The 26,358-nt window shown below is 39.4% G+C and overlaps 2 protein-coding genes across 9 annotated transcripts in view; one reads left to right on the top strand and one right to left on the bottom strand.

The window, feature by feature from the left end:
* Window positions 1-20,841, top strand: part of mapkbp1 (mitogen-activated protein kinase binding protein 1) — a 36,483-nt gene extending 15,642 nt beyond the window's left edge. For 2 of the 6 annotated variants that reach the window (XM_034307946.2, XM_026933864.3), the window contains 28 exons: window positions 661-718; window positions 2,111-2,281; window positions 2,405-2,542; window positions 3,063-3,245; window positions 3,497-3,514; window positions 4,347-4,507; window positions 5,311-5,500; window positions 5,926-6,063; window positions 6,202-6,386; window positions 6,732-6,823; window positions 10,184-10,309; window positions 10,437-10,507; window positions 11,541-11,662; window positions 13,058-13,133; window positions 13,302-13,413; window positions 13,562-13,625; window positions 13,754-13,876; window positions 14,639-14,805; window positions 14,893-14,936; window positions 16,250-16,459; window positions 16,618-16,763; window positions 17,182-17,321; window positions 17,428-17,613; window positions 17,782-17,860; window positions 17,970-18,211; window positions 18,465-19,478; window positions 20,285-20,370; window positions 20,483-20,841. In XM_034307946.2, coding sequence (XP_034163837.2) covers window positions 661-718; window positions 2,111-2,281; window positions 2,405-2,542; window positions 3,063-3,245; window positions 3,497-3,514; window positions 4,347-4,507; window positions 5,311-5,500; window positions 5,926-6,063; window positions 6,202-6,386; window positions 6,732-6,823; window positions 10,184-10,309; window positions 10,437-10,507; window positions 11,541-11,662; window positions 13,058-13,133; window positions 13,302-13,413; window positions 13,562-13,625; window positions 13,754-13,876; window positions 14,639-14,805; window positions 14,893-14,936; window positions 16,250-16,459; window positions 16,618-16,763; window positions 17,182-17,321; window positions 17,428-17,613; window positions 17,782-17,860; window positions 17,970-18,211; window positions 18,465-19,478; window positions 20,285-20,370; window positions 20,483-20,743 — 4,603 coding nt within the window. In that variant the 3' untranslated portion in view covers window positions 20,744-20,841. The remainder of the gene's footprint in view (window positions 1-660; window positions 719-2,110; window positions 2,282-2,404; window positions 2,543-3,062; window positions 3,246-3,496; window positions 3,515-4,346; window positions 4,508-5,310; window positions 5,501-5,925; window positions 6,064-6,201; window positions 6,387-6,731; window positions 6,824-10,183; window positions 10,310-10,436; window positions 10,508-11,540; window positions 11,663-13,057; window positions 13,134-13,301; window positions 13,414-13,561; window positions 13,626-13,753; window positions 13,877-14,638; window positions 14,806-14,892; window positions 14,937-16,249; window positions 16,460-16,617; window positions 16,764-17,181; window positions 17,322-17,427; window positions 17,614-17,781; window positions 17,861-17,969; window positions 18,212-18,464; window positions 19,479-20,284; window positions 20,371-20,482) is intronic. The other 4 variants (XM_026933865.3, XM_026933867.3, XM_026933866.3 and 1 more) reach the window with 4 other exon arrangements.
* Window positions 18,107-25,918, bottom strand: jmjd7 (jumonji domain containing 7). 3 transcript variants are annotated; one of them, XM_053237674.1, is made up of 8 exons: window positions 25,630-25,917; window positions 25,238-25,391; window positions 24,880-25,133; window positions 24,480-24,536; window positions 24,286-24,381; window positions 23,886-23,962; window positions 23,444-23,603; window positions 18,107-18,228 (listed from the first exon to the last, which is right to left on the bottom strand). In XM_053237674.1, the coding sequence occupies exons 1-8, from the start codon at window positions 25,676-25,678 to the stop codon at window positions 18,221-18,223; spliced, it is 855 nt and encodes a 284-aa protein (XP_053093649.1). In that variant the 5' UTR covers window positions 25,679-25,917; the 3' UTR covers window positions 18,107-18,220. The 3 variants fall into 3 exon arrangements, with proteins under 3 accessions (XP_053093649.1, XP_026789669.1, XP_034163839.1); XM_026933868.3 differs by lacking the exon at window positions 18,107-18,228 and adding an exon at window positions 22,133-23,200 and having other exon boundaries at window positions 25,630-25,916; XM_034307948.2 differs by lacking the exon at window positions 18,107-18,228 and having other exon boundaries at window positions 22,133-23,603; window positions 25,630-25,918.
* Window positions 25,919-26,358: the final 440 nt, after the last annotated feature.

Genomic DNA, 26,358 nt, shown 5'->3' with positions numbered 1-26,358 from the left:
GTACATTCATGTTCTTTGATTATTACAGTACAAATGGTACTCATATTACAGATGCCCTTGGCTAGACTCCAAAGACACAGGATAATAACTTATCTGTATCTATTTGGAACTGAAACCATACAGATAGCACAATAATGAGTATAATTTTTCACTTGTTGGCTACAGAATAAATTACAACATATTCCCAAGTATGCATATTTCTGTTTTTTTTTTCTTGCCCCTCTGAGATAGGAAGTCACTTAGCATAATCAAGAATGATTCAGTTGAGTCTTAGTGATTCAGAGTGTGGTTTAGTGATGGCCAATGCTTCAGGAATGTGACCTCTCATTCCGCATCATTATCACATGCTTTAGACACTTAGGAGTTCTCCAAGGGCATTTCCTTAAAGCTGTGTAAAACTTCATATACAAAAAGCACACAGAATTGTATATTGATCATTACAAGCTTTACTTTATTTGATTAATAAATAAAAAAGTGGCTCTAACTGTCTGAATCAGTGCTTCTGTCTGAAGCTATATCCATGAGATTGATTATGATATGAGTCATGTCCTTTGTTAGAATGAGCACTAACCAACCAGACAGGAAGCCTTTTAAGCAGACAGGAAGTATTCACTTCAGCATGATAACTGAAATACTTCTCTTTCCTTTCTTTCACCTCAGGAAAACAATCACCACTCTAGCTTTCTCACCAGATGGCAAATATGTGGTCACAGGAGAGGTGAGGGTTTTTTTTTCTCTGCCACATCAAGGCCCATAAAAAAATAAGATACTATAAAGCAGCCATACACTCTTGATCTGTTGGATAAGGCTCCCTACATTAAAGAGATAATAAATGAATAAATGAGTCCTTCATACAAAACAATGCAGAGGTCTCTTTGCACCCTTCAGCTTCTGCAGTATGTGATGCTGTGCAGTTTATAATAAAAGATAAAAGGTATTTGCTGTATGTTAAGGCATTCTTTACATGTTTAGATCACCACCTCCAAATCTTTGTGCCATCTCCACCTCAGACAAACAGAACACACCCAGGAATGTTATTTTCTCAAAAACCAAGCGCATGTTCAAGCCAGGAAAGATAATATTTCAGGCAAACATATATAGACATTATTGATTTAAGTTTAACTCTTTGTTGTAGTTAACTGATAGAACTCACATAGTTGTCACAATTCCAATACAGAGGCTTCAGTGCGAGTCTGGCACATGTATGGAGCACTTCAGGCTTAGTAGGAGCCTGTGGCTTGAGCGCGTGTGTGAAAACTATGAGTGTGTGTGCTTACTGGTTGCCGTGGTAACAGGCGGCACAGTGCCAGCCTACGCATAGACTGTGTTTGCTGTCAGAAGGAGGTGAAAGCAGAGAGGGGGGAGAGAGAGAGAAGTAGAGAAAAAAGAGAAAGATGGTGAAATAGTGAGCAAGACGAGAGAAAGAGGGAGCAAGGCAATGAGAATGAAATTGAGCCTGGGAGAAGGAGAGGGTAGGGTGTGTGAAAAGCTTTGCTAGGGGTGAGAGGAGTGCAAAAGCTGCAGAAGAGTCTCAGCATGTGTTTGGCTGCTGTGGTTGGCCCTCACATAAACAACTTTCTCCCTCTGAGTGTAGCCTCTGTGTGTGGTTCTCCTAGTGTTAACTAGGAAATGCATTTGGACTGCTCTGACTGTATTAAAGTAGAATTTTCTAGATCAGCAAACTCATGCAGTAAATCCTCTCATGACCCCGGGTGTTTACTTTTTGTGATCTATTTCTAATTGGGTTGCATAACTTGTATAATCCCAATTCAGCTGACTGTTTACCTATCAGTTCAAGTAGTAAAGAAAGGTACAAATTATCAGTATAGATATATTGGCATAAATAAGGCCTCAATTGAAATTGCCTTTCTATTTCTTTTTCTTTCTTTTTTTTTTTTCTGTGTGTTTTATATGATATTCATAAGAATGAGGTTCATATTTCAGTTTTTTTTTTTTCAGTTGGGCTGTAAATAGTCTCCAAGCATGAAGAGAACAAATAAAAAGCTATCACATCACTGCTAAATAGGGGACATGATATAGATATGCAGCTTAAATCACTGGTTATTACTCTCTCTCTCTCTCTCTCTCTCTCTCTCTCTCTCTCTCGTAGAGTGGTCATATGCCAGCAGTGCGTGTGTGGGATGTGGTGGCGAGAACTCAGGTGGCAGAGCTACAGGAGCATAAGTACGGCGTGGCCTGCGTAGCTTTCTCCCCCAACAGCAAGTACATCGTCAGTGTGGGTTACCAGCATGACATGATTGTCAACGTCTGGGCCTGGAAGGTGTGCACAGCATTGTCAGCTCTCATATAAGTTTAAGCACCACAGATCAGTAGTTTTGTCCAAATGAGACCCATCATTTGAAATGGTCCCTGCCATGTTTATTTTTTTTTGTTCTCCTTCCAGAAAAATGTATTGGTGGCTGCCAACAAAGTCTCCAGTAAAGTGACGGCCGTGTCGTTTTCAGATGACAGCTCCTACTTTGTCACAGCAGGGAATAGACATGTCAAGTTTTGGTACCTGGACCACACCAAAGCCTCTAAGGTATGCAGGCTGCTTATGGCAAATCTTTAACTGGCCAGTGGGAAATGACATCAGTAATGCATATGATGTAATCAGCTGTGCTGGATTGTGTTCAGTGCTGCCTGATGTAGGCTAGCTAACTACGTTGTACAATAACCTTTTACTGAAATGAATGTATTCTAAAAAAAAAAAAAAAATATATATATATATATATATATATATATATATATATATATATATATATATATATATAAGACTTGTTCAACATAATTTTTAAACTAAATGACATGTGTCACAAGTATTGGTAGGGATAAGTGTCCAATGCTCCACATTTTATTTGTATGGTAAATATAATACATCATCCAGGTCTTTCTACTATTATTATATTTGTTCATATTTCTTTGTGTTAACACCAGGAAATTATGTGTACTCACAGTTGTCTTGTAATTTTTTTTTTATTTAAAAAAAAAAAGTGTTAAAACACATAACACACAGTTAAAATCGTTTTAAAAGAAGCATAACACCAGACATGTACTTTCAGGTCAATGCCACAGTGCCCTTACTGGGTCGTTCTGGGTTGCTGGGTGAGCTCAGGAATAACTTCTTCAGTGATGTGGCTTGTGGCAAGGGTCGGAAGGCCAGCAGCACTTTCTGCATCACCTCCTCAGGCCTGCTGTGCGAGTTCAATGACAAGAGGCTGCTGGATAAGTGGGTGGAGCTTAGGGTGAGTGGGTCTAACTTGGCCAATTGATTATTTGCCTAAAATCAAGGTTATGCTGCTTGCAGTATATAAAGAAAAGTTGGAACATGACATTTATGTTAATAAAATATATATTTCTTAAAAATCTATAGTATTTTGTTTGGCTTGTGTCTAACCACACAATGTTTAAAGACAAGTCTCTGCTTTTAGCTGCTGTTTCTAGCTTGTACTGACTATGTTTAGTGTTCTGCTTCTTCTCCTCTTATATTGTGCAGAAAAACGACAATATCACAGTAAGTTGCTTATCTGGCCACTCATTCATAGTGGTTTCTATTTTCCCATTATAGCAACTCAAAGATTCATTACTCTGTTGCATTCACATTGTATGCATTGTATCACTGGCACTGTGTCTACTGTTCATTTGCTGTCCAGATCTTACTTACCACATCAGGGTCTGGCCCTTAGTCTGGTACACTGGTACACGGTCTTCTTGTACATTCACTGACGTTTTGAGCTTCTCACATTAGTCAAGCCAACTCTGTTTGCAGTCAAATACAGAGTTTATTTCTGTGGCATCCCCTGTTAATTGTACAGACAGTAGCACATGTGTGAGAAAGAACAAGAGGGTCAAAAGCCCTTCTCATCAGCTGTGATTTGAGTATCCAAAATACATCAGTATCTGAGTAAATCAGTAAATACCATGTATACCTTTCCCCTCAATGCACGAACAGACCTTTTTTTTAGACTTGGTTAGATTACCTAAACACAAACATCTGACTCCCATTATGGGATCATAAGGAACTTTGTGGTTGCCTCAGAAAGGCTGTAGGTGGTGTCCTTCTTACATGGTTAAAGTTGCACTTTATAGAGAATTGGGTGCAACTCTACGAATGTCTGCTCAGTATACACAGGCCTTCATTTCATCAGTATCATTGCAGATTCATATTGCCTGCCATCCACCGTTTATTTGTTTCATATTGAAACCCAGTTCTGTTATCCACAAATGCAGTTGTATAACTGAATAGACACAGGTTAAAAATGTTCACATTTTTGCCTATATTCTGTTGTATTTCTTTGTCCAGTTCAGTAATATTAGGCTTTATTTCTTTTCTGTGGCTATTTCAGACTGGCTTAGCCACTGCACTGTCTGTCACTGAGGATCTGATATTCTGTGGCTGTGCTGATGGAACTGTGCGAGCTTTCAACCCGGTCAATCTGCACTTCATCTGCACTCTGCCTCGCCCACACAGCCTGGGCACGGACATTGCCACTGTCACTGACGCAAGGTGAGCTGCAACATTAAAAAACACTTCAGCTTTACTCCTTTAGAGCCCTGGGAGATATGGAATCTGAATCATATCTGAATTTTAGCATATTCATGTGGAAATAGTGCATCAGAGTATATTTTTTGCTTAGTAGGCAGACAGCATGCCGTAATCGGAGCTTTGTCACTGTTGACTCTTGTTTTCAAAAGGTCAATTCAGTTCAATTCTGCTGAATAGAATTCATGCTTTCATTGTGAACCATAAATTGGGTCAGTGTGGGTTTTCTGGTATTTGATTTTTATCCACCATCATACTTGCAAATTTTTCCAAACTATGTAGGAAGCATTTCCTCCCCTTCTAAAATTTATCCGGTGAGTGTGTGGGCTGCTTGAACAGACTGACCTGTCACATGTGTTCAGCAGTCTTTGTTTTTTTTTTTTTCCCTCCCCTTTCCTTTCTTTTTCTTCCTTCATGGGTGATTAGCATACTCCTCAGAAATTCTATGTGGGATAGGTAAGACTGGGCTTTTGACCACTTAAACTCTATGTGCAGTCAATGAATATAAAAGAACACTGTATCAATAAAAATCTGGCACCTTCCTTTTTTGTACATTTAAAAAACAAATGTACTATACGATTAGCAAAAAGATTGGGTTTATCATATTCTCATTGTAGTAGAAAATTTTCCACTACTTTTTCATTATTTCTGCCTGCATTCCAAAAGCATAGGAAAGGTCAGTTTCGTTGACAGTTTATTAGATCACTCAATTTGTGCAACTTCCTCCTGATTTGTCTCATGACAAAACTATCATTGCTTCCCATCAGCCAACTCTTTGCATACAAATTGGATGCACGATATCCTGACACAGTGGCTGTGTCATATGACCTCACCAACCGCTGGCTGTCCTGTGTTTACAACGATCATAGCCTGTATGTCTGGGATGTTCGTGACCTCCACAAAGTGGGAAAAGTGTACTCTGCCTTGTATCACTCCTCATGTGTGTGGAGTGTGGAGGTAAGACATATACCTAACACAGCTACAAATTCTTCCCACTGAAAAAGTAGTGCCTTATCTGAATGGACGAAGTATACAGACTTAAAGCTAAATTTAGTAATACCTTACTTTATTTTAGATATTTATATCTCTTCTTTTTTTGGGAAGCTGTATTTCCATGGCAAACCTTATTACATGCCTTAAGTAACCTCTTCCTGCACCAGCAGAGTATGTGCTGTTTGTTGGCATTTTGTATTTGTATCGTTTATCGTTTTTAATACAATTTTATTTTTATCTTCAATTTTTTCAAATTATTTTTTATATTTATTTTTAATGTTACTTGAGTAAGGTGTATGTGTCAGATTGGGTTAACTTCTGTGTGTGTGTGTGTGTGTGTGTGTGTGTGTGTGTGTGTGTGTGTGTGTGTGTGTGTGTGTGTGTGACAGATGTACCCACAGAGCAGTGAGAGAGAGCGATCTTGTCTCACTCCAGGATCCTTCCTTAGCTGCTCTTCTGACAACACCGTACGCCTTTGGAACACAGATGGATACAGTGCCGCAGTCAAGCGCAACGTCATCAGCAATGTCAGTCCCACAACTACTCACAGTAGCCTACATTATCAAAAACATTCAGCAGACTTCAAAGGGTTTTTATGAGATCATACTGTAGCCATGGCCTGAGATCCAAATTTTCCCTCACTTTCTCTGTTGTTCTCAATGTAGGACCTCCAGAAAATTATTTATATAGACAGTAATGTCGCAGCTTTGTTGGACCCAGACTGCACTATCTCCAGCAATTCAGAGAAAGCTGATCCACAAACCTCTGAGAACAGGACTGGCGTTAGGACCATGTGTGTCAGCCCAGATGGTCAGCACCTGGCATCAGGGGACCGCAATGGAATACTAAGGTTTGGCCCTGAGGGAATTGTATTTTCTACTTCTCCACTTAGCATCTTTGTGCTAATAGATTTAAGATAATTGGTCTACTGTGGCTTTAATGGAAAACGCAAAGTGTGTTTATGATTCATTGGGTGCTCATTGGGGATGATCACGTGATCACGTGAGCGTGCAGACTCTCCTGGGTGTGTTGGCCTCTATAATGTGGCACTGTTTATAGTTGGCTTTTTAGCTAAATTAGTGGGATGTGTTTTATGAAAGGTGTTTTATGTATACCTAATCCAAGGTATATGATTACTCTTAAATGCAGTGTTTGTAACCCAGTTTGTAACTGTGCTTCTTTGTTTACACTCCAGAATCCATGAGCTACAGAGCATGGAGGAGATTCTGAACGTGCAGGCCCACGACTCCGAGATCCTGTGTCTTGAGTATTCAAAGCCTGAGACAGGTGAGTAAGGACTGCCATAAGTGGACCAACAACTCAGCTCATGCACTGCAGACTGCAGCACAGTGCACCATCTTAAACACTAAGAAAACTGCTGATCCTGCACAGATAACCAGAAGATGCTTTTCAGTCTGATAGAAGCTGCTGACTATAGCTCATACTTATGGTACTAGATAGGAATCTATCCCATGCTGAATCTGGTCGGACTTTGAAAATGAATAAATGAACTTGAAGGACTGGTTTTATATGTAAAGTCATTGTCGTCTGTACCATGTATCTCTTGGATGCTCTACTGCCCTGCACTTAACACTCACTGTTGTTGGAATTTCAGGCGTACACCTCAACTCTCTCTGGAGAGTTGAATGATGTTCATCGCTAGTGACCTCGTACCTTGGGTTGGATTGTCCCTGTAATCCACATTTTACAGAGTAGGCAGCCCCTGCTAACCATTGTACAAGGCGTGCTCACGCAGACAATATATGAAGCTCTAAGAAAATGATGATGGGCATCAGTTATCTGCACTACCTTGGCAAAAAGGCCAGAAAGTAATCCGAGTTGCTTTACTGATGAACGAACAACTTTGCTGCAGACCTTTGGTTCATCTTAAATCAATGATGAGATGTACGCTGACCAAATACTGAGTACAGACCCTTGTGAAAATGTATGATATTATATCACATGTGGTATGCAATAGCAACACACTGATTATTCTTCCTCTAGCACTGGAGCAATCTGCAAATGTTGGCGCTCTTGTAAGAGAGCTAATTAACACCTCACTTTTGTGCCTGGGTCGCCCTTGTTGTTTCAGAAGGGTTGGTTTACAAGGTTAGGCATTCTAATTCCTTTCAGTGAATTTATATGATTAGGGTTGTCATTCAGATCAGCGTAAAGTTCTAGAGAATACTAATTGCATTACAATACTTGTATAACAACATTATATATTGTGAATGCTGTGCATTATATTAATTCAATTCAATTCATTTTTTTTTTTTTTATTTGTATAGCGCTTTTTTTTAGGTCATTGTCTCAAAGCAGCTTTACACAAACAAAAGTATTACTTCATGACCTTGTTGGATTATCATAGTATGTGTGCATATAAGTGTTTATTCGAATGTTATATAATTTATATACTTTAACACTTACATAATTAGCATTTTTACAAATATAATCAATATGTAATCATTTCTGAAGTAGGCTGCCCGTGTGTTGCCCTGCATGGAGGTATAGTTCTGGACTAGGGCTAGAGAGTTTCTTTATCTAGCCCTACTGAGATCATGTTAAGCCTTGGTATTAACATTCATCTCAGCTGATCTGATTACAAGTGGACGGCCGAGACAGAACTGCCAAAAGCAGCCAAATGTCACAAACCAGACCCAAAATACTATCAAGTGTCAAATAAAAACTGAGACGGAGTATTTATATTTAGCCTTCCAATTTGATAAATATAGAACTGAGTCCTCTGATTGGTTGGACAAACAAAAAACTTACTATCATCTGTGGTAATGCTTGGCATTTTGTGTAGCTTTTTCTCACTTAATTACAAATTATTCTTTAACAAATGAAAAAATAGGAAACTAAGAAACACATGTTTCACTTCTGTTCAATAGTATAATAATCTTTTGCTTTAACAATTCCATCTGACTGCCAAACTCAAAATATTCCCTTTCCAAAATGTATACACTATTTTAATCATTGTAAAATGTGTCATGATATTCAGAAATAACATCATACAGTATATTTTAATGAAGCAGTCGCAATGCAGCAATGCAAAACACTCAAGCTGCAGACCAAAAAAATTAACTTATGTACATCAGTAACATGGATGGACAGTTCAAAAGTGTCTCAGTTTTGTGAGAAAACGTCGACCCTGCCAATACTGGTGAGTAGGCGGTCTTTGATGATATTAGGGACACATCAGTAAGCATTGTCATTCTACTACAAATGTAATGTGGCCACATGTATCCCACACCACCTCCCCAAGTGGCCTGAGTGATGGGATTACAAGACACATTTGACCCCTTTTACACCTTTATATAGCGCTGTCCATTTGAACGGGGCATTATCTCCTTCCTGCTCTCCCTCACTCCCTTGACTCACCATTTATCTCTAACACACATGCTTGTCACAGGCTTTAAGGTTATTATATTATTTTCTGTTGTTAAAGCTCCAGTCTCATTGAAACTAGCCACTACAACAGAAGAGCCATGTTATCAGATCACAGTCCCTCTTAGCCTGTATATTAACCTCTCAATTATGCAAATATATTGGATACTAGATCCAACGTGCAAATTGAATTAGTTACTATTTTAGTACACTGGAAAAACACCAAAACCTACTTTGCATTTCAAATCCATTATCAGTTCATCAGCATATTTTTTTAAGCACAGTTGTGCAGTTCTAGTTTAGGTGACACAAAGTGTCAATATACTTAACACATTTGAAATGCACACAACATATAGTGGTGTTTAGTTTCCCTGAGATTAAGTAAAAATACAATGAATAGACACAGTGCCCCAACTTTTTAAAAACGTAACAGTACGAACTGTTTAATTTTTTCATTCAGTGTTTTATAAAATAAGCTATTTAATTTGGACCAGTAGTACAAATTAAACATTTTATCAGAAAAAAATGGCTATATAAATATTATAATATTATTAATTTTAATAAATATAAATTATTAATATTATAAATATTAAATGGAAGCCAAATTGTGATATTACTTGTGATAATGATAACATATCATATCACCTCCCACAAAGAGGTTATTAGAGCAATACTCTAGTCCAAATAACCTTTTTGAACTGGAGTTCTAGTGGGAAAAACTTGAAATTGAATTTCAGTGTGTACACTGAAGAGGCCATACTGCCATTTGCATGGTTGCTATACAGCTGTTAGGATATTACTGGAGTGTTCAATTTGAAATGTGCTTCACTGAGATGAATGCTCATGGCTGAATCCAAATTGGTGCTGTAATCCTGTTCTGCTATCAGAATATCACTGTTGGAAGTCCTATTAATGACTTTATGTTTCATCTCACATTGTAATTTTAGAATATCTGGGTCCCAACCTAGTACATTTTGAGAAAAGGAGCATAACGTGGTTCCCAGCTCTTTATTCGTTTGTAAGCTTGCTCACGCTGCATTTTTACCCTGAAGCTTGTTAAGTGCTGATTCACATTTTATGTGTTGTTGAATCAGCATGTGGATTCAGTTGCAAAAAATGTGGGTAGCACTTGTGTTTATGAGCATTCTACTCAACATGGTGTCCCGGATATGAAGCTGATTAATTTCAACATTCGCTAATGATAGTCTCTTTGATGTGTGTGTGTGTGTGTGTGTGTGTGTGTGTGTGTGATTACTGCAGGCTTGAGGCTGTTGGCCACAGCAAGCAGAGACAGGCTGATCCATGTTCTTGATGCTCAGTGCGAGTATGGCCTGGTGCAGACACTTGATGAACATTCCTCCTCCATCACTGCAGTGCGGTTTGCTGGTGAGACCTGACACACAGCTACTTTTATCCATATAAGGACTCACTGGTTCTCTTATTATTTAATAAAGAACAACTGGACATATGTTGTTTGACTGTAACTCTATCTATGCAAATCTTCTGCCCTTAGCAAATGATGGCAAAATCAGAATGATCAGTTGTGGTGCTGACAAAAGTATCTACTTCCGCACAGCACATAAGGTAAGATGGGTGACCCGAGGGGATGTTTTTTAATGAAGTACATGTTTTGAATAAAAAGGAATTTGAACTGATTTGTTTCAGCATTTGTTTGTATCCAATAGTTCCACATACTGATAGTTTGTTTTAAATCTTAGCTAGCCTTGTAATGATGCTATAACCTAGGTCTTATAATAATCTTACACCCCACCATATTCTGAAGGCGAGGTCTATTTTCATAATTTAAAAAAATAATTTACTTCTTGAGTTGGCCTTGCCAAAACAGAATTCCGCATCTTTGAGATTGTATGCAATACCATGTGCCAATAGATATGGTATAATGCTGTTGTTTCGTTAAATTCTATTTTATGTTTGATCCAGATTTTAAGTTTTTCACTGGATTAAGGTATAGAGAGAGAACTAATGTGCTCCACGGGCAGCAAGCTTCTAAAAATGCTTAACTGATTTTGTAGGAGATGATCTGAAAATCATAATTAGTCAACAGGTGATTGCTGGCTTTATCTCTTGGATTAATTGTAAAAAATACCGAAATAGTTACATGTTCAGGGAGGCTTTTGGTTTTTTTGTTTGCTGTCATTCTACCATTTCAATGCTGAACTCTAATCAGATTTCCTAATGGCTCTCAATCCCAGTATAATCTTTTCTTATAAGCATTTTATAAGCTTTAATGGAAACTCTGCTGTATGATTGAGCTAGAGTAAATCTGTGTGCTACTGAAGTGAGCTAAATGTGTTTTCTGTTGGAATGAGCAGATTGAAAAGAACCACCTCTAGTGGTCTTGTCTCTCCTAGGTAGGGCATCGTAAATCATATAAATCAGATAATTTTTCAGATGTAGGCAGTTTATGATAATGCTGAGACTCCTTGTTGGAGTCTAATTAAAAATATAATTATTGGTCGATTTGCCCTATAAGGATAATACACTAACTTCTTCTTTTTTTTTTATTCAGATCTCATATTGTTTCTTATATTCATATCACTCAGTCAAGTTGGCCTTGTCATTCGATTATATCACAACATTGTATACAATCTTACAGACGGATGAAGGAATCATGTTTACGCGTACCCACCATATTGTGAGGAAGACTACTCTGTACGATATGGATATTGACCCCCTGCGCAAGTATGCTGCTATTGGCTGTCAGGACCGCAGCATCAGGTAAACGAAGAATGTGTGCATCATTGTACCCTTGAATAATAACCAAATTATTATTTAGGTGTTATTGTAGCAAAATGGGATTTGAAGTGTCTGTGCTACATTAACACTAGAGCAACAGGCTTGTTTCATGAGAATCACTTGACCACACACACAAACACACACCTGTAATGGCAGTCCGACTAATACCTGAGAGGGATTGCAATTCATCAGACAGGTTCTTAGCTGTCCTTCAGTCTGTTTGTGTATTATCGTGTGTGTGTATTTTGCAACAGGATGGGGTTAGAAGTCTGTCTTCTGCATTAACATCTGAGCAGCAGTCATGTTTAACAGCAGACCTGTAATACCAGTCTGACTAACATCTATGAGGAAATGCAGTCCATGAGAGTTGGTTTAGCCTCTTTGCCCACAAGTGCTTGTGTATTATGGTACTGTGGCGGTTTTTTTAATTTATTTTTTTTTTAATTTAAGATTTAGGTTAGTGTTAATTAGCTGCATTAACAAATGTGTAAATGGAAAGTGAGGATAGACCTCGGGTGAAATCCAAGTGGTGACAAACACGAATCTGATGCTTGTCACACCAAAGTGTATTTCTTTGGTAGGACACTGCAGTCGTCTTTGCTCTGTACCTCCTAATTTAGAATGGAAAAAATAGAATCTTAGTATATGTAATCAAGTCAAATAGGAATTTACAAGAACATGCTGCTTCTCTAAAATCCATTTAAATAAGTTCCTAGCTCTGGCTGGAAGTTATTTTGGGAAGCAAAGTGTGCTAGGAGGAAACCAGGGAAGCACATGACTATGAACTGTCATTCTGTTCATCCTCTAAACCAAGCCTGCAAGGAATGCTGCTACAAAATGTGAAGATGTTCTAAACTGTGCTTTTTTAAGCAATGTATAGCAGTAATTGCAACTGAAATATGACACAGGCTCAGAAAATTTAATAGACTGCAAAGTGCAAGAAGTTGTATAAAGGCTTGGTTTAAATGGCCACAAGCATTGCTTTGTTCTTTACGTAAGACATGTGGAGCTTTGACTTCTTCATCTGGCTCTGCGTGTGTGTGTGTGTATGTGTGTGTATGTGTGTGTATGTGTGTGTATGTGTGTGTATGTGTGTGTGTGTGTATGTGTGTGTATGTGTGTGTATGTGTGTGTGTGTGTATGTGTGTGTATGTGTGTGTGTGTGTGTGTGTGTGTGTGTGTGTGTGTGTGTGTGTGTGTGTGTGTACAGTATACTTGGCCCTCTAGTGGTCAGTGGATAAAGAGACACGTAGAACTGTACTGGTCATTAAGCATGTTTCTCTTCCCAGTAGCTTGTAGAGTTTTTGAACTTTGAACTGTGATAGTCTAGCCACATTCTACTTCTTTCTCCCTCATTCAATCCTCTGTCTAATGCAGGATCTTTAACATCAGCAATGGCAAACAGAAGAAAATATACAAGGGCTCTCAGGGGGAGGATGGCACCCTCATTAAGGTAAGCAGCTCCTGAGAGAAAGCAGTTGATAGAGTAGGCGAGTGTTTGTGTTCTAGGTAGTTAGGCTACACATTTTATTTAATAAAAAAGAATCCTGGCTAAATCAAGCCTTATATTGACGTTTGATATCGAAATTAATTTTGCCTGTTCTTTGTGAATGTGTCTCAGGTCCAAATGGATCCATCTGGGATGTATGTGGCTACCAGCTGCTCAGACAAAAACATCAACATTTTTGACTTCTACACTGGAGAGTGTGTAGCCACCATGTTTGGGCACTCTGGTATGAATTCTCTTCTGTTGCAGTTAAGAATGTCTCAACTGAAGTCATGTGTGTTCTCAAATGTTCTCCATATTATTGTATTTCAAATCATCACCCAGTGGTGGTTTATGTCTTTGAAGGACTGCTGACTATTTTCTCTTATTTACAGAGATTGTCACTGGGATGAAATTTACAAATGATTGCAAACATCTGATATCAGTGTCAGGGGACAGGTAGGACCTCAGAATTCCATTGTCTCTTTCAATCAATAATAATACTAATAATAATAATATACTTTTCATTATATAATTCTGATATATTATTAGATTATTGTTTTAAGTTTATATGTATTTGTGTTCAGCTGCATCTTTATGTGGAGACTGAATCCAGAGCTGACCATCAATATGAGACAAAGACTTTCTGACCTTAAACAGAAGAGCAAACCTGTACAGAAAACCCCTCCTACCAAACATCATTCAGTCAGGTAGCACACACAAACATACATTTATACAGGTTATTAAAGGGTGTTTCTGTCTGTATTGGGAGATTTATAATGAATCACAAGTCAGTGCACTGAAGGTAATAAAACTGGTCTGAGCAGGCAACTTAAAACTCCAAACTAACTCCAGTTAAAAATCCAGTTTTCAACAGTATGAGCACTTTATTGTTGGTCTCATTTACGCTTAAGATTTGGTCCCAGAATTCTTTGAATTCTGAAAAAAACAAAAATCATATTAACAAAATAATCTGATTTTTCTGTTCCTGAAACTTCCTTTTAAATTTGCATGTTGTGATGCATCGTCTGAGCTCATGCACATCTCAGCTCTAATATTAGCTTTATCAAAATAAAACCAAATATTTAAGTGCACCACACCTAATAGTCAATATTTAAAGTTCACCAGGATTCCCCGCTTGAATTCCCTATACAATTCTCCACTGGAATTGAAACTTCTTTGGTCATCAAACCCAAATACAGCTGGACAAAAAAAATAAAACAACTGACATACTAGATGTTCAAAAATAATCTAGGACTCCCGTGTGAATGTGAGACTGTATCGTAAAAATGCTGAATTTCCTGCAGTTTCTCCCATATGGATTTACACATATCAACACACAGCCTGTATGTTAACTATAATCCAACAGAGCCAAACCAACAAAAATTGTTACTAACCAAATCCAGATTGCAGTGTTTATGTTCATACATTATAAAACATATTAATAAATATACATTGCTGTTTGTGCTCAGCACTAGGAGAGAGGTGCATAGTGCTCCACCTATAGGTACAATGTCCTCAGACAGTGATAAAGAGCCTGAGGAAGAGGATGGTATCGAAGAGGAGGATGGTATCGAAGAGGAGGATGAATGCAATTTTCCTCACCTATCTTCTGGAAGCAGCACAGGAGAAGAAACTGGTAACTTATTTCTTAGGAGTTTGTGGAATTCTTTGCCCTTACCTATAATTCTTTCTGAACTGTACAAAATATTTTCATGTTTGTAAGGATCGTCAGAGGACAAGCATGACTCGATCCGGGAGATGAGAAATGTAAGAATAATTATTACATTATATAATAATTATACAATACACACACTGAGCACTTTATTAGGAACACTATATTACTACTAGGTAGAACCGCCCTTTGCTCTCAAAACAACCTCAATTCTTTGTGGCATGGATTCCATAAGATGTTGGAAACATTCCTTTAAGAGTCTGGTCCATGTTGACATGATTACATCACACAGTTAGTGCAGATTTTTCAAGTGCACTTTCATGCTGCGAATCTCCCATTCAACCCATCCCAAAGGTGTTCTATTGGATCCAGATCCAGTGACTGGGAAGGCCACTGAAGAACATTGAACTCATTGTCATGTTCATGAAACCAGTTTGAAATGACTTTTGCTTTGTTATATGGTGCATTATTGTGCTGGAACTAGCCATTAGAAGATGGGTAAATTGTGGCCATGAAGGGAAGCACATGGTCAGCAGCAATACTCAAATAGGCTGTGGCATTCAAGCGATGATTGATTGGTATTAACTGGCCCAGACCGTACCAAGAAAACATTCCCCACACCATTACACCACCTCCACCAGCCTGAACTGTTGACACAAGGCAGGTTGGGTCTATGGATTTATGCTGTTGGTGCCAAATTCTGACCCTACCATCTGTGTGCCTCAGCAGAAATTGAGATTCATCAGACCAGGCTCCATTTTTCCAGTCTTAAACTGTCCAGTTTGGTGAGCCTGTGCCCACTGCAGCCTCAGCTTTCTGTACTTGGCTGACAGAAGTGGAACTCGATGTGGTCTTCTTCTCTTGTAGCCATCCACCTCAAGGTTTAACGTGTTGTGCATTGTGAGATGCTTTTCTGCTCACCACAATTGTACAGCGTGGTTATTTGGGTTAGTGTAGCCTTTCTGTCACCTCAAACCAGTCTGGCCATTCTCTGTAAACCTCTCACATGTTTCTGCAGAACTGCCATTCATTGGATGTTTTTTCTTTATTGCACCATTCTGAGTAAACTCTAGAGACTGTTGTGTGTGAAAATCCCAGGAGAGCAGCAGTTATAGAAATACTCAAACCAGCCTATGTAGCACCAACAGTCATGCCACGGTGAGAATCACTGAGATCACATTTTTTCCCAGTTCTGATGGTGAACATTACCTAAAGCTGCTGGCCCTTATCTGCATGATTTTATGCAGTGCACTGCTGCCACATGATTGGCTGATTAGATAACTGGAAGAATGGGTAGGTGTACAAGTGTTCCTAATAAAGTTCCCAGTGAGTGCATTTAATAGATTATACTATATATACATTATATTTGGCTCTCAATATTCCCAATATTCTATTTTTCCTCCCTCAGATTTCTGACAGCCGTTCAGCATGCGAGAACTCAGGCCCAGGGCAAAGGCGTCGCTGGTCTAGGCGAATAGGCAGCACGGATTTAGTGGTGAAGTCCATGCTGGACCTGAGGCAGCTTGAGTCTTTTGCTAAGTCCCCTGCTGTCAACCGAGCACTGGATCCAGATCTGGATCTTGGCAGTACCATCAGCCTACAGACCATCACTGGATGGGTAATTAGACATGTGCACAGCACTATGTCAGGTTGATTCCAGTTTTGTATGAAACACTTAAGTTACCTCAAAGTACTCATAGGTGCAATGGTGCAATTATAACATTTAAAGATGCAGTGCCTCACACTTGGAAAACATTCTCACCGATTTTGATGCAGGTGGAGCAGCCAGACGTGCAGGAGGAGCCTGTCCCAAGAGGACAAACACGTCCTCAGTACATCCCACTGTCGCCTCAGACAGCAGACACAGAGGCTGTGGTGCTTTACCCTGAGGGCTGTGAGGACAGAGTGAGCCTGGCAGGCAGGTCAGTCCACAGGACCTCAATCCTCAATCCCACACAGCACTTACGTGTTGAGGCAGAGCTGACCATTAAGTATTTTTGGACATTGTGGTGAAAGAGTAGTTATGCCTTCTGTTATTACACTTTATAATGTTCTGGTATTTTCTCTATGCCCATACTTGCTTCATTAACTACTTGAAATTTCTCAGGCAAAATGGAAAGCTTGAGAATTAGTTTGTTTTCTTTAATGATTTAAAGCATTTGTTTTTATGAAAGTTGACCTCAGTTGCTACTGACAAATGTGTTTTGTGTGAAAATAAAGAGAATGCCTAGTATTTTGTCAACTGCAAAATCTCTCATTTGAAAATTTGGATAACATCTTTATATAATCATTGTTGTAGCAGTCTTACATTATGCAGGATGGTTCTTCTCTGCTCTTTAGTGAGTACCAGGTCAAGGAGTTAGCCCATGGTGTGAGGTTGCCTAAAGGAAACTCCTGTCCTGAGAAGCAGAGCCCTGACAGCGCATGCTCAATGGATTATTCCAACAGTCGTCTCTCCAGCCCGGATCAGCCTGGAGAAGGTGAAACATAACCTAAAAACACACGCACCTGTGCGGACACACCAGTGACTCCTATAAAACCTCGTAGATGCTCACATTGTTTTACCTTGATTTTGGTGTGTGTTAGACTCAGAACCCACTGAGCCACTGAGTGTGGATGGAAACTCATCTGAGCTGGACATGGAAGACCTAGAAGAGGAAGAGGAGGAGAGCCTGAGGAAGACTGAGATCTGTAGTTTTGTGCCTACGACTCCAGACCAAGAAGCCTTCCTCAAAAAAAACTTTGCAAACTTGTCAGACTTCAGCAGCTCAGGTCTTTTTTTTCTGTGTGTCTGTGTGTGTCTGTGTGTGTCTGTGTGTGTCTGTGTGTGTCTGTGTGTGTCAGAGAGAGAGAGGGTTTGTGGTAGAAGAGTTTTTTTAATTGATACATTAATAAGCTTATAATTGATTGTCATGCTCTCTCTTTTTTGCGGTGATACAGGAAGTCCAAATTCTCTTCAGCCAACAATCACTGACAGTGTCAGCATCTCATCAAAGTTCCTCACTGGTTCCAATAGCTGGTAAGACATTCATGCAAGAGCAAACTTTACATACTAAATAATGGTTAAACCAAGTAAAATATCCATTTTTAGATACATTTTTCAAATAATATATTTTCTCCTTTCTCAGCAGGCAGGCAATTGTTTCCCCTTCAAGCAAAACTACTGAGAGTAAGATTGGCAGTGAATTGGTGCATCCCATGCAGGACAGAAAACAGAGCACCCTGCAAGAACTAAAGAGCCCTGAGAGGCCGTCAGTTCTGCACTTAACCCCTGAGAAGAAACGCATCCCTGTAGAAATTTCTGCTGATTCTCTGGCTGCCTCAACTGGAATGAGGAAAGCCCAATCCATCCACAGCATCTCTTCAGAGGGTGAGATGATCAGCCTCCTATAAACAGAGCTATTACATAAAACATAAGTATGGCCTTATGAGTCATACTATATCAGTTCAAATGGAGATTCATTTGATGAAAATGGCTGACAGATTGTATTTGTAGATTTCTATTCTTTTTCACTGGAGTGAATAATTTAATAGTTTCTGCTTTTGCTATGAATCACCTGTTCCTTTCTTCTTGTTTCTATTTTCTGTGTTTGTTGTTCAACCTTCCTCACTGTCTTGTTCAGCTGATATGCCTCAGACATCTACGCGTCTTTCTAAGGAGGTTCCCCCTCAGCCCCAGCATTACGAGCGTGCTCCATCATCCACACTGCGCCGCACACTTCCCAGTGTGCCTCTCTCCAGCCCAACATCTGCCCAGCCCAGGGACTGCCCTACACCCACCAAGTCCAAGCCACGCTCATACATGAGCCCCACCACAAGTTCCATAGCCAAGATGTCACGCTCCATGTCCATGGGTGACAGCCTGAACGTGAGTGAGCTCAGTGAAGTACCTGCAGGCTCAGACACCTACCGAGGTTCAGGATCAGACACTTCCAACCTTCGCATTGCTTCTCGCAGCAAACCCTCATCTCCAGTAGTCCCACTGCCCTCTTCATTTATTGGCTCTCCTCCCCGTGGTGCTGTTATACCCACCATAAGCGGTGCCTCCACTCTTAACTCTTCTTCTAAAGGCATCCAGGCCAAATTACCCAGCAGTGCCCGTCCACAGCTACATCTGGACATCACCAAACCTCTCCCAGATAAGCCTTCCATGGCCTCCTTCTCTCCTAACAGCAAGATTACCAAGCTTGACCACAAGGAAGATCTTGGTAACAGGACTCCAGTAAGTATACCCCCCCTGCCAGGACCAGAGCAGTCTCATTCCATCAATATGCAGCCAATTACATGCTCAGTCCCTACTGAGACCAAGCCACTAGAGCAACAGGAGCTCAATGCTGATCAGTCTGAAGAGCCAGAGAAGATCCATGGAAAAGATACAGAGCTGGAGGAGACTCAAACCAAGCAATCAAATCAGAATCAGGGCAGCACAATTTGTCTGCAGGCAGCCAGTCGAGCCCAGGATTCAGGTTTGCTGGGATTTCACTCCTCTCTTGTTTTCTCATCTGTGCCTCTGCGCCTGGGTCTGCCCAAGCACTTTACCAGCAGGCTCTGGTATCTCTCTCCTTCCGTCTCTTCCATCACTTCTGCCATGTTCTCCTCTTCACCCTGTCCCTCCATTAATCATTACCAACTGAAGGGTGAGGCATGCTTCCTTTCTTCAAACTCATGATACTTTTCCATTAACCATGCAGCCTGCTCCTAAATATTCTTTCCTTTGCTCTATGACTTCTCACTCTGTTCTCTTTACTCATTTCATTTTACATATAGTGCAAATAAAATTCTTTATGCAAGTTATTTAACAGTTATGTCTGTGAATATGTGATGCCTTTTTGTACTATCAAGGTGCTGGTGCCTAGTCTGGAACCGTTCAGAGCCAGTACTTGACAGCAAAATATGTTCAGCCCCAGCACTAAAGTGCTGCTGGTTTGGAAGCAGTAACTAGTCATGTCAGAGGCTTGGGGGTGGTACCATATCTTTACCAACAACCTGAGCAACCACCATTAAAATAAGTAAATATATGGGTTAATAAATGGGTTTGAATATTTGTTGAAATTATTCAATATAATCCTAATTCTAGGGCTGATGCTATAGTTTCTTTCAGAATCTCTGTACTCAAAATCAACAGTTAAAAGCAACAAAAAAACATGTATCTGTCATGTTGCATATTCATTGTCAGTGACAATATGTTTGACTTTGAATGGTAAAATATGCTGTTAAACCAAGAGGTATACTTTACAAAATTACTTTAATCCCTGTGTGTCAGGAAACTCCCACATCCGATTATGGAATGGATTGGTTCTTAAAGCGGAAGAAATGCAGAATTGTTCTTAAATTTGTTCACTCGTTTTCCTGAACCGACACTGACTGCAGCACCAGCACCAGCATCTTTCCAGAGGACAAGGAGTGTGACAGAATGTTGTCTTTTTTCCCCTCTCTACATCAGATGCATCTCTCAGTATGGAGTCATGCAGACTTGCAGCTAGTGAACTTCAAACCAGTTTTAAAAAGGCCTGCCACTTCTACAGGATGGTAACTTATCAGTGCATCTTAGGTCCTTGTATTCATTGCCTGTAAACAGCTGCAATGAGAAGACGCATATAGCTAAACATTCTGAGTGTGCATTTACTCTGTGTGTTTACAGCTGAGCAGTTCCACAGACCAGACGCAGGAGCATCAGGAGATGGCTCAAGTGCTGACTGATACATTTGAGGCAGTACAGGCTGAGTTGAACTCATTGCCAAATTATATAGAAAGCCGCTCCAGCAGCAGCAGCAGCAGCTCAGTGTGTGTGCTGGGCAGTGGAGCAGGTGTTGTGGGTGAGGAACGAACGTTGGCATTGCTGGAGCAGTATTCACAGCTTCTCCTCAGAGCTGTGGAGAAGAGAATGGACAGCAAAGTCTGACATGCACCTCTTTTGTTAATTAGATCATTCAGGCTGAGGCCGGATTCTAAGCCATGACTCTGTGTAGCAGCAGATTCTTCTGAGGTTTTTTTTTTTTTTTTTTAAATAAGTACATTTTAAAAATCCACAAATGATTGGAGTGTGGACTTCCCTTCCTTTTGCTTAAACACTACCAGCACAGGTGGACAGGCTCAGTCTGACAGGCATGGCTATATTGCACTATAGACTGTAATCTCATCGGGCTACCTCCCTTTTTTAGTGTGTTATTACAGCAACCATACACTCTACACTTCACCTCATTGCCAAATAAGGTGCCCTTTTACCCTTTATTGGTATACTGTATCTGGATATTTGTTTATAGGAGCAATGACACTGACTGTTTTCAAGGAGGTGAGATCTGAGCATTACATGGCTTGTAACAGTGTATAAATGAGAAATGGACTCACTCAGCTCCAGTTTGGCCATCACCAAGATGGAGATAAACTTATTTTGCCGATCCTCAAGAAAATGTGAACTTTTTTCAGAACTTAACTTTCTCTATTTCTATCTCTTTCTGAGATAATCCAGATGTTTGCTCATTTATATCTTCCATTTATATCTGGAGTGCTTTTATCAAGTATGTGTTGTTGCAGATGTGTGACTGTATTTATTTTAATGTCATTGGTCAATAACAGGGGTTACATGTCTCCATATAGTGTGCTGTACAGTGAATGTGTTTTCATACAGGATACCCTTGATGTCAGCACAGTTCCAGAGGGGAGGATCTGGAATGACAGCATCCAAGTCTCATGCATGAACCTTGACAATTTTGTACATTTTGTAATATTTACAATGTCGATGTCTCAAGAGATTGGGTGCCTTATTTTGTAACCAGCAAATCTCTGGTTATAAATATTTATAATTCAAAATTTTGCTTTCAATGCTGATACGATGCTGTCTTCCTCAGTGTAAAATGTTCCAGTAGATCAGACTCAACTGCCATAGAAATACAATAGAAAAATGACAGAATTGCAAAGGGAATATTGCAAATAAAATTACTACCAGCTCAGCAAAATTATAAGTGAACACAGGAATTTACATTTTATTTGTCCCCAGTTGCTTACGTTTAGATTAAACCTAGATGATAGTACTTTTCATAAATGTGTATTTGAGTATTTCATATTAAGGTTTCTATCCCTTTTCTTAAAGCTAACACTGATGTACAGTAAAGCACTTTGTTTTCTAAAGTAATACCATTGTTATACCACAAGAATACTGTATTTGTGCTAGGTGTCTGTCTGCTGTATATTGTTCAGACTCTTGTCATACTGTTACAGAATATGGTGCTTGTGCTCAGTACAGTTAACAAAGTTGTCTAAACCAGTTTAGTACAACTGACAGGTTAGTGGATGCCCAAAACAAATCATTTATTTGATCCTCCATCCCAAACCAGCCTCAACCCTATGCCCTAATGGCAAGATTTTTAACTACAAAAGCTTACAGTGACCATTTCAATGTGCATGAAACAAATTATAACAAATTAATGCACAGTTCTTATATTTTATAAAGTAATATTTTAATCATGTGATCATGTTAATCATTTACTGAACTGAGTGAATTTAAAGTGTAGAGGGTATATATATAAAGACAGTAGTAGGAGAGTAACTTTACTGCTAGCATGACAAAACTTGTATGCATGATGAGAAGTGGACTTCAGAGCTCACTGGGTCATGAACTAGAGTGCATGGTTATATATCTGAATTTCTTGAAGAACAATCATCCAATGCTTTGCTATTCAGCTCTATATCTGTAGCTACCTAAGCTGTTCTGTTTTCCTGTAAGGCAGAAAATCACAGAAGCTAGCATTAAACATGAATGAAAAGGTTTTCAGTCTGTTTCCCGTTTGAAACTTGTTTATTGTTTGTTCTGCACTACTCCTAAATTACTTGTTTTTATATCTCTAAGTGTCATCTGAAAAGCAAAGTCAGGTGCTAGTTAATAAAAATGTATTTATTACACAGAAACTCTGGTTATTTGTTATGCATGAATCAGCTGTTCCTTCTCAGAGTGTACAATAATAAGTGCCAAGTCAATTTTTTTTAAACATTTGAGAGGCAACACTTGATCTGTTCTGAGCTCGGGATACTGTGTGTGTGGAGGTTTGCATGTTCTCATGCCCATGTGGGTTTCTTCTGGGTTCTCCGGTTTTCTCCCATCTCCAAAAACAATTAGCTGGATTGGTGACCATAAATTACCCTTAGCTAAATTACCCTTAGGTAATTTAGATGTGTGGGGTGCCTTGTGATGCACTCTTGTCCTATTCAGAAAGTATTCCTACCCTGTGCCACTGTTCACACTTTGAAGATGATTTGTTCAAGAGGTCAAAGGTTCATAGTGAACCCACAACTCCGGTTAGAGAGTCCACCAGTTGAAAGTAATTGTACTTGATATCATAATCCATATCATACCAGAAATTCACTGAAGAGACACACAAAGCACATTATTTTCTATTACTTCAAGGAACAACATATTTTCCAAATGTATTTATGCCTATACTTACTGAAATTCATACATTTGCACTGCATTTTCATATTCAAATGTCATTATTAAAGAATGTTTTCGGTCCTGGTGATTGAGGAGGGAATTTATTCCCATATGAAACTACATTTGTAAACCAAACAGAGTCTAAGATACAATACAGGAAAATCCCCTTCACAGTACCTGCTATGCATCCATGAGACTGGCGGACATGGTGGAACCATAGTGAGGGGAGGTAAAGCATCTCTCCTGCTCTCACTGTACAGCACAGTGGTCTGGCCTGTCTGTAGGAGGGAAAGCGTTCCAGGTCTGCATTTAGAGGATCCAGGGGAATCCAAGGCACCTAAAGTGAGACCATAATAAGTTCCTCAAACAGATCATTTGTTCTGGTTGAGCCCAGGTCTGATCATGTGTAGTCCAACACCAGCTGAGTGATTCTCCTTCTTAAACTCATCTGCTAAGATTTAACCATCATCATTCAAAAAACATCCATCTTCTTAACAGGACTCTTTATTTTGACCAGCTAATATAAAGGTTTTCCTTAACCCACTAAAATGCACTTTAATCCATGTTTTTAAAAAAAAAAAAAAAAAAGGTTTTAAGAAGTGTAAAATGAATGTCATACTTTTTCTGAATCCTCTTCATCCACTATTTCAAAGCTGCCATCTTGCTTCTGTTTGTATGTAGCAGGCTGGTACAGTTCTATACAAAGTCACAATGTGAGCACACAAATTCTTAATTGTTTCCTTTTGGGGAGGTAAACATTCTACCAGGACAAACAGAATCAAAGCTCTGGAGTGAGCCCCTTTTTCTTCAGGGATAATGGTCTATTTTTTGCAGATCACTGCAACATAGGATGTGACTGAAAAATCACATGCAGGGATTCAAACAGATTTATGAGCAAGCAGCTACCTACTTAATGACTTCAGTTAAGTGAAGGACTGTGGACAGCCATAACAGTAGGTGAGACTTAGAAATCTAAAGTACAATAAAGAGCAAAAATATTCATGAGAATTTTGCCTTGCCATATGGTATAAAGGGTCGATCAGTGGGAGGGAGTAGAATAAATGTCTTCTCTCCGGAGATAACACAGTAAAGGTTCTCATAGTGGTCTTTGTGCACTGCAAGATAAAAGGTTAAATTCCTAATTCAACACCACTCAATGCTTCTGAATTTCAGACCCAAACTTTCTTACGGAAATTGAATAAATAAAACCTACTAGATGTGACTGCATGCTCCTCTCCCAACCAGAAATTCACAGCATCAGGCATTTTTCCTGAAAACAAAGTGTATAACATTTATAACATTACATGTATAACATTAAAAATGTATAACATTTAACCTTAAAGTGCAGCCTGTCATATCCTAACCATGTTTAGTAATGATTAATCAATTAAACGAAGCCATTGATTCCGACTGCAAAGTGTAATAACCAGGAATGCGAAACACAATCTACACTCACAGTTTGGTTAAAGACTTTGCTGAGTGTCTGCCAATCAAACTGTGACTTTCAGTCAGACATTGTAGCATTCACCCAGCAGGATAATCATTCATTTCTTACTGCTTTAGACTCAGTGTATGATCTGCTACAGCTCACAAGTATCTGTTATATGACACACCCAGGGCCTCGCTCATCCAGGGGATGTGAGTCTGTACGTCTCCTGTGAGCTCTGGCAGTTCCTCAGTCAGATTTGAGCACTGTTTCTGCACATAGAACACGCCACTGCTCTTTACTCTGCCCTCTATAATGTCCAGCAGGGCTGAGAAAGTCATCTGGCGCTCTTCAGGCATCACAAAGCGATCTCCGTTAACAGCGTCTGCATAGCCGTTTGGTGTAACAGCAACACTGATGAGCTTGGAGCCAACAACCTGCCTGAACATACACACAACAGACCTTCAGAAATGACCTGCTGCAGGCGATGGGACCTGACTGTAATGATGCAGTAGAGTTACATCTGTGTCATGTGATTATCTCACCTGAGATAGGTGGGGTTCCATTTAGACAAAGCGGGCCAGTCATTGAAGGCATTGCGGATAATACAGGGCTTATTAGAGCTGATCCAGTCCCGGTAGAACTGTAGAGGGGAGAGCGGCTCATCCAGATATGGTACTGCCTCATTCAGATAAAGCTCTAAGAAGTATAAGACATCTGCATTATCTTATCCCATCAATGCAAAAATCAATTTAAACAACCAATCAATCAGTCTCACATTTAAAATGATTTGAATGATGACATTGCTGTCAGATATACAGTATATTGCCAACTGGAGATGCAATACTGAGCAGACAATTGAGTCCAAAGCTTACAGGACACAATGTGAATACGCAATTAGCTGGTCTTCATTCAGGTTTGAATCTCACTCACTCACCTCGAGCTTCTTTCGGGAAGTCTCTCAAACACTTTCTCACTTCTTCCATAGCCTTCTCTCATAGCATGCTGACCAGAGCAAAAATCAGACGTACTCGTCACTTAAAAACAAGAAAACTTCGTGCACAGACTAATAAAATAAGACCACAGCGTAGTAATAAAATGACATTGTGTTTATTAATGCACAGCTACTGTTACATGCACAACACGCGTGTAATGATCGCTGCGACTTGACCATCCACCGTCCATGACAAGAGCTTCTTCGTCTTCGGTTTGTACTGGCAACTCACTCTGCAGGTGTCATCACCGCCACCTAGTGGACATGACTGTGTTTTACATTAGAGATGTGTGATACCACCGATTTTCTTTTCGATCCAATACCAAGTAATATTAAGAGAGTAGCAATCCGATACGGATACTTTGAAAAGTCTTCTTAATATTAAAAACAGGGGAAATTTGCCATTTCTACAATGACAATTTAATAATTTATTTTTAAATAAATAATTTAAGACTGTTCTCAATTTGGATACTGTTTAAAGTTGTTCACTCAAAAAACACTCAAAAGAGCAGTAGCTGTTAAATATTCTTTAAATATGATTTATCAGATTTGCTCTCTCGAAGTCTTGCACACACACAACAGACAATATGGATATTTTATACAACGGTTAGTTCTGGTCCACTAATCTGATTGGTCGAGCAGCATTCCAAGAGTGCCTGTATTACCTATAAC

Source organism: Pangasianodon hypophthalmus, chromosome 10, assembly GCF_027358585.1.
Source record: "Pangasianodon hypophthalmus isolate fPanHyp1 chromosome 10, fPanHyp1.pri, whole genome shotgun sequence".
NCBI lineage: Eukaryota > Metazoa > Chordata > Actinopteri > Siluriformes > Pangasiidae > Pangasianodon > Pangasianodon hypophthalmus.
The sequence above is the reverse complement of the archived record's forward strand: the minus strand, read 5'-3'. Positions and strand labels throughout refer to the sequence as shown.

What these genes read in the sequence shown, in the direction of transcription:
- jmjd7 (XM_034307948.2), bottom strand. Translation starts at nt 25,678, where the DNA reads ATGGAAGAAGTGAGAAAGTGTTTGAGAGACTTCCCGAAAGAAGCTCGA. An exon ending in CTGGATGAGCGAGGCCCTGG is followed by an intron (nt 24,537 to 24,879) that starts GTGTGTCATATA and finishes CTTTGTTTTCAG; the next exon opens with GAAAAATGCCTGATGCTGTG. An exon ending in GGAGCATGCAGTCACATCTA is followed by an intron (nt 24,382 to 24,479) that starts GTAGGTTTTATT and finishes TTTATCTTGCAG; the next exon opens with TGCACAAAGACCACTATGAG.